The sequence below is a fragment of the Moschus berezovskii genome, chromosome 14, assembly GCF_049115385.1.
Source record: "Moschus berezovskii isolate FMDL1 chromosome 14, NW_MosBer_1.0, whole genome shotgun sequence".
In the NCBI taxonomy this organism is placed as follows: domain Eukaryota; kingdom Metazoa; phylum Chordata; class Mammalia; order Artiodactyla; family Moschidae; genus Moschus; species Moschus berezovskii.
In genome coordinates this window covers 24,191,335-24,205,638 of record NC_142473.1, presented here as the reverse complement: position 1 = coordinate 24,205,638, position 14,304 = coordinate 24,191,335, and the positions used below count along the sequence as shown (strand labels likewise).

General features: G+C 36.9%; 1 protein-coding gene across 3 annotated transcripts in view; it reads left to right on the top strand.

Moving 5' to 3' along the window:
• RDX (radixin) overlaps positions 1-14,304 on the top strand; it is a 106,699-nt gene that overhangs the window by 26,016 nt on the left and 66,379 nt on the right. For all 3 annotated transcript variants that reach the window (XM_088842920.1, XM_055422989.2, XM_055422990.2), the window contains 6 exons: positions 2,086-2,181; positions 2,716-2,990; positions 9,229-9,312; positions 9,513-9,659; positions 10,790-10,886; positions 11,670-11,833. In XM_088842920.1, the coding sequence (XP_088699046.1) occupies positions 2,086-2,181; positions 2,716-2,990; positions 9,229-9,312; positions 9,513-9,659; positions 10,790-10,886; positions 11,670-11,833 (863 nt within the window). The remainder of the gene's footprint in view (positions 1-2,085; positions 2,182-2,715; positions 2,991-9,228; positions 9,313-9,512; positions 9,660-10,789; positions 10,887-11,669; positions 11,834-14,304) is intronic.

Genomic DNA, 14,304 nt, shown 5'->3' with positions numbered 1-14,304 from the left:
TGTCTGCAGTACAGGAGACCAGGGTTCGATCCCTGGGTTGGGAAGATCCCTGGAGAAGGAAATGGCAACCCACTCCAGTATCCTTGCCAGGAAAATCTCATGGACAGAGGAGCCTGGTGGACTACAGTCCATGGGGTCACAAAGAGTCGGGCACGACTGAGTGATTAACACACACACACTCCCAGGAGTACTCAGCATCACCTGTTACAGTGTAAGAAAAAAATACTAAAATGTTTGTTTGTGTTTTTATCTTTTAATTTTTTAGGATAGGCTTTCTGATATATTAATGTGATATCATATGTATAATTTATAAATGAATATACATATATTGTAATTATGTGCCCAGGTATGTTTTTACTTGTAGATGCATGATTTAAAGTTTCCTAGAAGACTTTCAGGAATAGGGAAAGATGGAGCCTGTTAAGGAATTTCACAGCTGTGGTCTCTTATTTTTCTGGTGTATGTTGTGACAGTTTGAAGTTAAGAGGCTGTCCCTTGTGCCCCACTCGCAGATCCCTTTTTTACTTAGCAGCATTGTGACTCAGAGAAAGCCTGGAGATAAAACTGAGGCTTTCTGCTTTGGTACTGCTCTTGACATTTCTTGTTCCTGGCACTCTGAGCTGAAATGTTTTCTGTGACTCTGTTGGGACAACCTATCTTTTGCCAAAGTTTAATTATCTGGGGTCTCCTTTGTCCACGTTCAAGTTTTGGTTGTTTGGCATTGATTAGCTTTTGCTATCACTGTGGGTATTTATATACTGTATCATTCAGAGAATTCTCTCTCTCTTTTTTTTTTTATTGTGGTAACCTTTCCTGGCACAGCTAAATTTTTTTTTCTACAGCTAAATATTTTTTCTTATTTTTAATTTTTGTATGTGTCATTTCAGTGAAATTTTTTCAAGAGGGAAAGTAAACTGAAGGGTTTCATTTACTATCTTGAAACCAAAACCCTGGCATGTTTTCAGATTTTTATTTTAAAGAAATATTTGTTTTAAACCAAGAATGTTTACTGCTTAAGAACTAATGTTGAATCTTTTTGTGAAGCTTTTAAAGTCCTAATAAACTCTCACCTCCCTCATTTTAAATACAGATTTAAAAATAAGCTTTTGTTGGCATAATCCTGAGTGTGACTTAATAATCCTAGCTTACCACGTTAGTTACTCTGTACTCTTGAGTACCTACCACAGGCTAGTCATTCTTGGAAATGACATGAATATTAAGATGAATAAGGCAGTAATCTTTGTCCTTAGTTTTAAACAGCCAAGGAGGGTAAATAGACACTCTACTAATAATAATTAATTATGATAAAATAAGTGTTTAAGCAGCAGTATAAATAAAGTACTGTGGTGTTACTAAGGACCAAGTGATTAATTTTGTCTAGATGATAGGAAAGCTTCATTCACAGAAGCATGTTAGTTGAGCTGGGCCTTGAGGAATACATTATTTAACAGGTGGTAAAAGTATAGAAGAAAGGCAAAGAAAAATAAAAGTACAGAAGAAACATTCTAGGGAGGGGAAGAAGCATGAGCAAAGGTCTAGAAGGGTAAAATTTATGGCATGTTCCGAGAATGATTTCTTGCTCAGTGAGAGTAGAACACAGAATATGTGATGCTGAGTGAAGGGAAGTAGGAATGGAGGTGAAAGCAGCAGCTGGATAGCCTGAGGCATGGCGTTTACATGTCCTCAGAGAGTCTTATTACCAAAATGATACTGTTTGTTTGGGCTACTTGATAGTATACTTTGGGTTGGGGGCAGTGGTAAATTGAAATAGGAAAGAGGGATTAGGTTCTGTATCTTTCCCCCAGATTCTTCTTTTTATCTGTTAGGGTCATGTTGGCAGATGAGAAGAAAAGGGCATACAGAAGAGTGGATCAGATAAGATTGAAATGACATTATGAAATTTAATAAACCCTGAACTTAATTTTTTAGGACTATTCTTTAATTAGTCTGTTAAATTTAGGAAATATCTTTACTATAGCAAAGGAATAAGCCTATAATTTCCATGTGGTTTTGTTCTTCCTTTGAAGTATAGTGCCTTCTGGTTACAGTGTGAGTGTTGAACTGAAATAAACTTTTTTTCTTAAGGTGGTGAAAACAGTTGGTTTGCGTGAGGTCTGGTTTTTTGGGCTGCAGTACGTGGACAGCAAGGGCTATTCTACATGGCTTAAACTAAATAAAAAGGTAAAGTGTGTATGATAACATATCTAGCTAATAATTAAGTTGCTTTGAAGTTAATCTTGATCATGTTAAATTAGACTGAGCCAGAAAAACTCAGAGTCTGACTGATTTTAAACCTCTTTTTATAGTTATCTCTGTGAACCATTAGAGGTGTCATGTCTTTTAATTTACTGAGGTACCATCACCATATCATCTTAAAAAAAAGAAATGTTTATTTTTTTCCTATTTGAAAACTCAGCAGTAAGAAATACTATAAGGTATTGCTTAATACTTTGATCTTAATTTAAACATCTTCAGGATAAGTTGCTCTGGAGAAATTTCAATTAGGTTATTAATTAGGATCTGTGAGTTATCAGTCACATTCATAAGCATAGAATCTTTTTTCTCACATTTATTACAGGTTTAAAATCTTACTTTATAGATTTAGAATCTTATGTTTTATATCCTATTTTGTACCAAAAGAGAATATTATGTGACTCTGGTTAGTTATTGTGAACCTAAGATTTTTATTGACTATACTTGAAATTACTATTACAGGTGACACAGCAAGATGTTAAAAAAGAGAATCCTTTGCAATTCAAATTTAGAGCTAAATTCTTTCCTGAAGATGTTTCTGAAGAATTAATTCAAGAAATAACCCAGAGACTTTTCTTCTTGCAAGTTAAAGAAGCTATATTAAATGATGAGATATATTGTCCACCAGAAACTGCAGTTCTTTTGGCTTCCTATGCTGTCCAAGCCAAGTATGGAGATTATAATAAAGAGATTCATAAACCAGGCTACCTGGCTAATGATAGACTCCTCCCCCAGCGGTAAGTGAAGCATGCTTTTACACTATAGTCTCTGAAGAATCATATTTTAGAAGTTTGTAAATGGTTGTGTTTTTTTTTTTTTTTTTTTTTTTAGATTTTTAAGTTGCCAGTTGGGTTAGAGTATACTTTTAAAAGTTAAGACCCAGAAGCTACATAGATTTATGTACTCTGCAATTACTTAAACATTTTGTCTCTTCTCATTCTCACAGATAAGCAGTAAGTGGAGGCAGTGATAGTCTGGGCTTGAGGAGGCATGACGGTTGCTACTTATTAGTAAAAATTCTCATGCAGTAGACTGTTGCTTAATAAATGTTTTTGAAAATAATATGTTCCAGCTACATTTCCTTCATAGAATTAAAAAATTAAATTTCTAACTTTCCAAAAGACTTTTTAAACTTGGTTATTGGACTCTTAGTCTCTTGCTCTGTTCTCATCTGCAGCATACGGCTGCTTGTTCTGAACTCAGGTCTGTTCCCCAGACGCAAGAAAGCCAATCTTCTGACACCTGTTTGTGGTGAAGGAAAGTTCAGCATTTATTTCAGGGTACCAAACAAGGGAGTGAGAGACAAGTCTCAGATCCACTCCCACCTGATCTTTGAGTTAGGTTCTTACTAAAGGGAAAGAACAAAGGGTCTAGAATTAATCATTGTTTTGTGACAGCTTGGGGGTCAGAAGTCTGTGGTTTAAGATTCTGTGGCTAGGTGGTCTGTGACTTGCGGGTCTGCTAAATAACCTGAGTTTGTACATTAATGATGATATCTATAATAGCAGTTTTTGTATAGTAATGTTAATAGTGTTATGGGCAACAGCAACTTTAGTCATCTGGCTTTTGGTTGATTAGTGTTCAGTTAGCACAGGATTGAAGTCACAGGGGACAAGGAAAGTCAAAGTTTTGCATATAGAGATTAATAAAAAACTCAGAGAATTTGGTTTAGGGAGACTTGGTTTCAGTATAACAGTTATTTTAAGGTAGCATGCTGCAGAAAAGCATCGTTAGCAGGCCTTGATTTTAAATGCTGATTCTACCCTTCACTGATTATGTGACCTCAGGTATATAACCTACACTCTCTGAGCCTTAGTGTCTCACTTTGCACAATGAGGGTAACAGTTTTGCTCTGTCAGCCTTATGTTTGTGATTACAGTTCATGAACTGTGTGCTTTACAGTTTTAATTATAAAGTGTGATACAACTGTTAGTTGGTAGTATTATTTATAAAAGAAATTACATCAAATATTACTTTTAAACATTTGAGTTCTTATTGGTAGTAGTACATGACCCTGATATTAGAATATACATAGGGACTTTTCTTTAGAATCCAGAGAAATTATTACTATTTGCACAGATTCCTGAATTTTAAAATTTCTATTTAAAGGCAAAACTGCGAATTACTAACCTAAAATTTAAGTTCTCTATCACTCCCTCATAATATTTAAGCTCTTAAGTGTAATTTCTTTTTTGTAGGTACTAAATATGAAGAAATCAAAACTACTTTATGTTTACTTTTATTATTAAATTCCTTTGGTTGTAGCATTAACAATTAGGGTTAGTAAATTATATTCTGTTGCTGTATGCTTTATAGGTACCTTTAAGTACAGTAGATTTAGTACTTGATCATTAAATGTTATGTACTCTTCTGCTTTTTAATATTATAACAATAACAGTTATAATAGTACATATTATTCACTGGAAGAATCAGGAGTATGAGATACTTGTTAGTCTGTTTATAATTCCTGGTCCAACCCAAAATTCAATGTCTCAGATTTTTTAAGCATTGAATTGAATAATTGATTACCAGTGTAGTAGAATTGCATTTCAGATGAGTTTATTTTTTTTAATTTTAAAAATTATTATTATTTTTTTTAAAGTCTTTATTTTGTATCAGAATATAGCTGGTTAACAGCATAGTGATAGTTTCAGGTGAACAAAGAAGGAACTCAGCCATATATGTACATATATCCATTCTCTCCCAAACTCCTCTCCCATCCAGGCTGCCACGTTACATTGAGCAGAGTTCCATGTGCTATACAGTAGTTTCTTGTTGGTTATCCATTTTAAATATAGCAGTGTATACATGTCCATCCCAAACTCCCTAACTATCCCTTCCTCCCAGCAACCATAAGTTCATTCTCTAGGTCTGTGAGACCTAGAGAAACCCAATCTATTTAGGAAGAAGAAAGATAGCACGTACTGCTCAAGATTTGGTTTTTAACTTTGAAGGTCCAGTTAGGTGTCCTTCAGGTTGTTAGTCTCAGGAGGATTCATTCAAGTTATCTAAGTTTAAAAGAAATCCATAGTGTCAGAATACTAAGTTTTTAGTTTAGAATGGAGGAGATACTTTCAGTCATTGATTTTATTCCATGTATGAAAGTAAAAGTTTCTCAGTCATGTCCGACTCTTTGTGACCCCATGGACTGTCCATGTAATTCTCCAGGCCAGAATACTGGAGTGGGTAGCCTGTCCCTTCTCCAGCGGATCTTCCTGACCCTGGAATCAACCCGGGGTCTCCTGCATTTGAGGTGGATTTTTACCAACTGAGCTATGAGGGAAGTCAAATTTCATGTATATAACAGACTTTTATCACTTAAGTGCCTGGGGGAAAATTAGTAATCAGGTTATTTGGTGAAGCTAAATCAAATACATAAATCTAATGATTTTGATGAATGTTTATAATCCTTGTATTAAAGAACCCAGATAAGCAATCTGGTCTCCCACATTAGAGCTTGGCTGTCTGCTGATAGGAATAGTCAGCCCCACCAGATACTATCTCTCTCTTTTGAAAAGAGCTAGACATGCATGTTTTTCTGTACCAGGTTTCTGACTTGGGTATCTGGGTGGTTTGCAATAGCTTTTCAAGGTGAGAAGGAACCCATTTCAGAGAAGGAAGATGTCAGTTTTGAACTTATTGACGTCTCCAGTGTAAGAGCAGTTTTAGTAGAGCGTTGGGGGTTGAAGCCAGACTGGGGGCAGTGATGTGAGGTATAGAAATAAAGGACAGTAAATACAAACAGTTCCCGAAAGAAATTTGGCTGTGATAAAAAAACTTGAGGGAAGCATGGGTTTAAAGTGTTTTTTAAAAGATGGAAAATAATAAATTCCTTTATTCACTCTACAAATTTTTGCCTCTTCTGTTTTGGCACTGGGCCTAATTGGTGAGCATCATGGATATGATTGTTGCTTGCTTCACGCAAATAAGTATACTGTCATACCTCCTTTTTTTGTGCTTTGTTTTATTGTGCACTCTAGGTACTGTGTTTTTTAACAGATTGAAGGTTTGTGGCAGCCGGCATCAAGCAAGTCTGTTAGCACTATATTTTTTCCAGCAGCTTTAGTTCACTTCATGTATCTCTATCAGGTTGGGGCTTCCTGCAATATTTCAAAGCCTCCACTAGCATTTTTAAATTTTAGTATGTACATTGTTTCTATGGACAGAATGCTGTTGCACACGTAATACAGTATAGTATAACCATAACCTCTGTATGCACTAGAAAACTGAAAATTTTGTGTAAATTGCTTTGTTGAGGTGGTCTGAAAATGAACCAAAAATGTGCATGTATCTGGTAATATAGATAGGCAGGGATGATAATGATGGAGTGAGAAAATATTTCCTGAGAAAATAGAGGAATAAGTCATTTAGAGGGATTTCCAGGTGGCGCAACAGTAAAGAATATCCACCTGCCAATGCAGAAGACACAAGAAACATAGGTTCCACCCCTGGGTCAGGGAGATCCCCTGGAGAAGGAAATGGCAACCCACTCCTGTTTTCTTGCCTGGGAAATCCCATGGACAGAGGCGCCTGGAGGGCTACAGTCATGGGATCGCAGACTGGGATATGACTGAGCGTGCAAGCACACACACACTAGTCATTTTAAAGGCACAAATAGATTTAAAGCCAAGGTGAAACAGATTAGCCTTATCTTGAAGAGTAAGACTCCTTTTTTTCCTGGACAGAAGATTTAGCTTCCCCACCCACCTCTCAGTAATTGCTTTTTTTTTTTTTAAATTTTGGCTGTTCTGAGTCTTCCTTACTGTGCACAGGCTTTCTCTAGTTGTGGCAAGTGGGGGCTACTCTCTATTGTGGTGCATGGGTTTCTTATTGAGGTGGCTTCTCTTATTGCAGAGGACGGGCTCTAGGGCCTGTGGACTCAGTAGTTGCAGGCTCTAGAGTTAGAGTCAGTTTTTTTGGTGGGGGTAAGATTTGATAACCACTTTATTCCATGCACTAGGGACTCTGGAAGGGACTGGGGCTGGGCTCAGAGCAGAGAAGGTAGAATCCTAGAGCAAGGAGGGCAGGGAGAAGGACAGAAACCAGGGAAATATATATTATATAGATGTTCTAATTTTATAGACCACATCTCACCCGCATGTGACCACTGCCCTCCCCAGCACCACCTCACCCGGATGCTGGGTCCACTCTGCTGTGGTTGGGATAGAGTCTCTTCCCCTGCCCCCACCCAACCCTCAAAACTCAGGGCCAAGGTCTCCAGAAAGCTCATGGTGGGGCCCTGGGGCCCTGTCTTCTCTTTGAGGCTGCGGCAGCAGTCTGGTGAGGGGGCCCGGGGCTCTGGAGTGCCCAGCTCTGGGGGCAGGGTCCGGCCCATGCACAGTATGGACTGGGATGGGGAGGCCCTAGTGCACCGGGTGCAGTGGTGACGCTGGGGTGGCGGAGTCCAGCGGGAGGCGCGGTGCTTGGGGCCTTGACCATCGAGTTCCGGCCACGGGGGCCTGGGGCGCAGGGAACCGTGCAGCGCCGGGGAGAGGTGGCTGCTGGTGGCCGGCGGCCAGGCTGGCAGTGTGCGTGAAGGGCCGCAGGCGAAGCAGGCACTTGGCAGAATCCGTACAAGTGGCCCCTGGCTAGCGCCTCAGCATCCTGGGTGGGGACAGGGAACCCTGGGGGCTCTACCCGTCTTCCACTGCCTCAGATAGCCCACAGCGAGCTCCACTAGGGCTCAGTAGTTGTTGCCCACCAGTTTAGTTGTCCCACAGCATGTGGGATCTTCTCAGCGCAAGAATCAAACCTGTGTCTCCTGCTTTGACAGGTGTATTTTTAACCACTGGACAATGAGGGAGGTTCTCTCTTTTTTTTTTTAATTTAATTTTTATTTTATATGGGGATATTATATTAGATTTACAGTGTGTTAACTTTCAGTGTACAGCAGAGTGGTTCAGTTATACATAACATGTCTATTCTTTTCCATATTTTTTTGCAAAGTGAGAATCTTTAGATACTTGCAAACCAGTCATGCAGATTAATAATACAAGTACATTATATAAAATGGAAACGGAGGAGATTTGAGATGCTTATTATAAAAAGACAGAACATAAATCTTAGTGGCATTCAATTTAATTAACCTGTGCATTCATATTTCACTAACATTGTCATTTCTGCAGTTGGCTGCATTGCATTGCATTGCCTTCAAGACTTGCCTCTTGATGAGCACAGAGGGCAGATGGCAAGAGAGTATTAAGAAAAATGTGAAAATTTTAAGTGCTGTAAAGTTGTGTTTGCTTTAAGTGTTGAAAATAATGTTTGTTTATGTTTGCTTACATTTGTAGAAGAAGCACTGAAATGATACAAAAGAAACTAAGTTACTTGAAGCTTGGGGAGGTGGTGAAAAAATGCCTTTTCACTTGTAAACTTACCTAAAAGTATACCTGCAGAAAATATAAAAATTAAATTTAGCAGCAAAGAAAGTAAACATATAGAAGCAAAGAAGAATTCTGATTTTTGATCTGTTCCTCTCAAATCTTTCTTATTATTCATGAGAAAGTCACTTTCCCTGTTTCTGATACAATATTTTATTCATTGCAAACATTTGAATTCCCATAAACTATCCATGTAACTATTTCTAAAACTTAATGTAAAATAATTTTAGGGTCATAGAGTCTTTTTATTTTGAGTTAATTGTAGGTTCACACACAGTTGTAATAAAAAATGGTAGTGAGGTCTGGGTCCTGTGTACCCTTCTCTGAGCCTTCCCTAATGGTACCATCTTGCGTGACTTCAGTACAATATCACAACTAGTGTGTCAGCATTGGTGCCATCCACTGACGCCATTCAGGTTTCATCAGTGTTACTGCAGTCACTTGTGTGTATGTATGTATGTATTTGTGCGGTTTTATCATGCGTATAGCTTTGTATGACTACCACAGTTAAGGGACTGAATAATTCTAGACTTTTTAAAAGCATATTGATTTTGAATCTAAGGGACAGTTTTATAGATTTTTTTTTTCCTTGCAGTGTTTTGGAGCAACACAAACTGACAAAAGAACAGTGGGAAGAAAGAATACAGAATTGGCATGAAGAACATAGAGGAATGCTAAGGTATTGAGTGGTTATTTTCTTAGTGTTTTTCCTCAAATTAAGGTTTTTTTTTTAATAACACTTTTTATTATATCAGATTATGCCTCAAAGGTTATTAGACTTACATGAATACATGTAAAGCACTAAACTTTAATCCAAAATGTTTTGTAATTTGTTTGATCTTATTTTTATATATGTTAAAATCAGCTTTATTTCAACAGGGAGGATTCTATGATGGAGTACTTGAAGATTGCACAGGATCTAGAAATGTATGGAGTCAACTATTTTGAAATAAAAAATAAGAAAGGAACTGAATTGTGGCTAGGTGTTGATGCTTTGGGTCTGAATATTTATGAACATGATGACAAGTAAGTAAATTAGTTGCATAGTGCATTAGTCTTTATTCAGCAGTCTGTATGGCTTTAATCTTATGTGTAAAGTTCTCTTGGGGCTTGATTACTCTTAACTGCTTCTCCCTTGCCCCAAATTAAAAAGTTAGTTAATGTCAGGTAAGTTCTCAGATAACATACCTGTTTCTCAACATCTTGTTTCAGAGATCTGTTTCTCAAGAAGTATATTTATCAAATAGAGTGATTTCACTTCTATTTGAAGTATGCTTCCTGATGTCTTGTGAGTTATGTCTGGTAACTTATACTTTGTTCTCTCATAGATGAAAAGTGATTGCTTAAATGTTTTGCCTGGCCTGTAGGTTGAAATTGAAATTAACATGCATAAACGGCAGCAATGACACGATGAATTATAGGTGTATAATTTACTGTATTTTGTAACACTTTTTGTTTGAACACTTATAAGAATTATTTTGAATATTTTTAGACATCAGTAAAGTAGAATATTGCTGTATATGCATAGTGAACAGTGGCATTTTATTTTGAAATCGACCCAGAATGTATAATATGTCAGGCTCTTAGAGCACTTTTAAGTAATGATAGCTACAGTTATTTTACACCTTCCTTTTATTGACCGTGTCACACACATGAGCATCTAAGTCTATGCCAGTAATGCTTTTTTCTAAGATATTTCTTTTTATTCTGGCCTCAGAACTTTATTTCCATTATTTGCAGGTATCTAATAAAGTATACATTCCTAAGCAAATACAATAATTCCAAAAGAGTGTTTTACTGATTTTACTCTCCTATTTTTTCATATATTACAAAGCAAGTTAAAATGCTGTGTTACTCAGATGAGAAAATTTTGAAAGTTTTGAATGAAAAGCAAAAATGACCTGAAGAGTAAATTTTGTAGATGAAATCTTTTCTTTTTCCTCCCTTTAAAATTTTTGAAAGAGTTTCCGATAGAGTACCTGTTAGAGATGTGACTACAGATAAAGACGGGGAATGTGAAAAAGGGGTGAGCTCAAGATGGGAGGGAATGGGATTAGGGATTGTGGATAGTGGGGACTTTGGACTTAACTGGAACGGGTCAGTTTCTATTTATAATGAGAATATATTCCTCTTAAAGGGTGCTTTTATTTTTTAAGGTTAACACCTAAAATTGGTTTTCCTTGGAGTGAAATCAGAAATATTTCATTTAATGACAAAAAATTTGTTATAAAGCCGATTGACAAAAAGGCCCCTGTAAGTAAAATTCTTTTATTTTATGTATTAAGTCTTTAAATTTCTGCCACTTTGCTATGCTAGCACTTAAGAACGACAATAATAATAGATATTACTGTGTATTTATTGAATTGCTTCTGAGAAGTTTTATTTTAACTGAGATTTAACTATAAGGTAGGCAGTATTAGGAGATGGTTGGAAACAATCACCATTCCTCTTTAAAAAATGCATGTTGGTGGCTAGAATTAGTGGAGGTATCCTCCTCTACATTAACTTGCTTAGAGAGTATTGCATAATGAACTTTGGATTTTTGTAACTCAAAGCCTTGAATGTATGAAATCTTTATATTTAAATAGTTTTTTTTTTAATTGCTCTAGTGTCAGGTATACTCTAGTATTTTAGCTCAGTTATTGAAAACACAAAGATATGGAGAAAATTTCTAGGTTAAAAAGTTTAACAGACTAGAACAAAGGTCCAATTTTGAGATTAATGGCAAAGGCAAAGCAAACAAAAAATCCTTTGAGGAGAAGGAATTGATGTTCATAGTTTCTTTGGAGAAGAAGAATGTCATTTACTACACTGAGAAGATAAGAATGTTAGCTTCTCCACAAAACTAGTAGGGAATAAAAGGGTGAGGAACCAGTTTTGTGAAAGTATGGCATAAGGAGTGAAGATATTCTATGATTTCTAAACTATATGGAATATGATATTAGAATTCATAGGAAAGGTTGAAATTTTATAGAGATTATTGTGGGAAGAACTGTCCTGCATGAAGATTTTAAATTCAGGCTCCTTTACGTTTAGGATTTTGTTTTTTATGCACCTCGTTTGAGAATCAATAAGCGGATTTTGGCCTTATGCATGGGAAACCATGAACTGTACATGCGAAGAAGGAAGCCTGACACTATTGAAGTACAACAGATGAAGGCCCAGGCTAGAGAGGAGAAACATCAGAAGCAGTTGGAAAGGTATGGAGTTTATGGCCTTTCTTTTTCTTAATTGTAGACTGTGCTGGATCTTCATTGCAGCCCATGGGCACTTCTCTTCTTTTGTTGTGGAACATGGGCTCTAGAGCACACGGGCTCAGCAGTTGGCATGCATGGGCTTCTCTAGTTGCAGTACGTGGGCCTGGCTGTCCCAAGGTACGTGGAACCCTAGTTCCCCAACCAGGTGTCAAACCTGCATCCTATGCTTTGGAGGGTGATTCTTAACCACTGGACCACCAGGCAAGTCCCCTAGCCTTTCATTTATAATTGATAGCAGTAGGTTATCTAGAATTTAATAATCCTCATCAGTTTCTATAGTATACTCTAAATTTACATTTTTACATTATATTCATTTAATACCACGATACGGTTGGCCAAAAAGTTTGTCCAGGTTTTTCCATAAGGTGTTACAGAAAATGTTATTAAAATTGAATGACAGCATGTGTTAGCACTGTCCTCTTTTAAAGTGAGTGTGTTTAATTTTCAAGTTAGAAATCTTTGATAGATATTTCTGAGAAAATAGCTTTTCGAGACTTCACAGATGTGCTTTTCCTGTACTGTGCTCGCTTTTTACTGACAGACTTTGGTGTGGACATAGTATGAAATTTTCAAGTTTGTTTTGCTTGTGACGTGTGTCTTCATTTTTCAGGGTAGGAGTATGCTGAATATTTTGCTTTGAAACAATGTCAGTGACGTGAAGTGAACAGTCACTATTCAGAGTTTAATAACTCTAGCACTCTCTGCCAGTGACACTGATCTTTTTAACAAGGGTTCACTTAGACTTTCGAAAAAGATGTTAAATAAATTAAGACTTCTGAAACATAAAAATATTGAATAAATTCCTTGTTTACCTTGGAACCACATTACTGGCTCCAGCACTAATAATTTCCAAATATGATTCTATACTAATTTAGACTTTATGTTTTATTTGAAAAAATTTAGAGTCCAAATTAAAGTTAACATCTATTGAGGAAATCATTATAGAATAGCACAATAATCTTAAGACTAGAGCAAGTCCTAAAGAAAACAAAATTGAGGACCCCAAACATATACATAAAAACATATTGTGTTGGAAATAACATGATTTGAATCCAGTAATTAAATCAGCCCTCTGCCAGAAATAGTTTTGCTACCTATATTTTTAGTCATTGTATTAGATACATTTTTTTTTTCTTAAATGTTCAGATATTTTATTAATTCACATACTTCACTCAAGTTATCTGCCTTAGAGAAGTTAGTTCAGTTCAGTCGCTCAGTCATGTTGGACTCTTTGCAACCCCTTGGACTGCAGCACACCAGGCCTCCCTGTCCATAACCAACTCCCTGAGTTTATTCAAATTCATGTCCATTGAGTTGGTGGTGCCGTCCAATCATCTCATCCTCTGTCATCCCCTTTTCCTGCCTTCAGTCTTTCCCAGCATCAAGGTCTTTTCAAATGAGTCAGTTCTTCACATCAGGTGGCCAAAGTATTGGAGTTTCAGCATCAGCCCTTCCAGTGAATATTCAGGACTGATTTCCTTTAGGATGGACTAGTTGAATCTCCTTGCAGTCCGAAGGACTCTGAACAGTCTTTTCCAACACCACAGTTCAAAAGCATCAATTCTTTGGTGCTCAGCTTTCTTTACTGTCCAACTCTCATATCCAGACATGGAAAAACCATAGCCTTGACTAGACGGACCTTTGTTGGCAAAGTAATGTCTCTGCTTTTTAATATGCTGTCTAGATTGGTCATAACTTTTCTTCCAAGGAACAAGTTATTTCATGGCTGCAGTTGCCATCTTCAGTGATTTTGGAGCCCCCCAAAATAAAGTCTGTTACTGTTTCCCGATCTACTTGCCATAAAGTGATGGGACCAGATGCCATGATCTTAGTTTTCTTAATGTTGAGTTTTAAGCCAATTTTTTCCCTCTCCTCTTTCACTTTCATCAAGAGGCTCTTTAGTTTTTCTTTACTTTCTGTCATAAGCATAGTGTCATCTGCATATCTGAGGTTATTGATATTTCTCCCGGCAATCTTGATTCCAGCTTGTGCTTCTTCCAGCCCAGCATTTCTCATGATGTACCCTGCATGTAAGTTAAATAACCAGGGTGACAATATACAGCATTGATGTACTCCTTTCCCTATTTGTAATCAGTCTGTTGTTCCATGTCCAGTTCTAACTGTTGCTTCCTGACCTGCATACAGATTTTTCAAGAGAAGTTAACTGCTTCATAAAACATGTTTTAAACAGGCATGAAACTGTCCTGTAATTTCTAACCCCACCATTAAAGATGCTAAGTTGGAATGTTACTTTGAGCTCTGTCATTTTTTACTGCTCTCATGAGGCTTAGGATTACATTGTAGTTCTTGATTTACTTTTAATTGAATGATAATTACAATATTGTGTTGGTGTCTGCCATACATCTACACGGATCAGCCATAGGTATACATATGTCCCCTCTGTCTTGAACCTC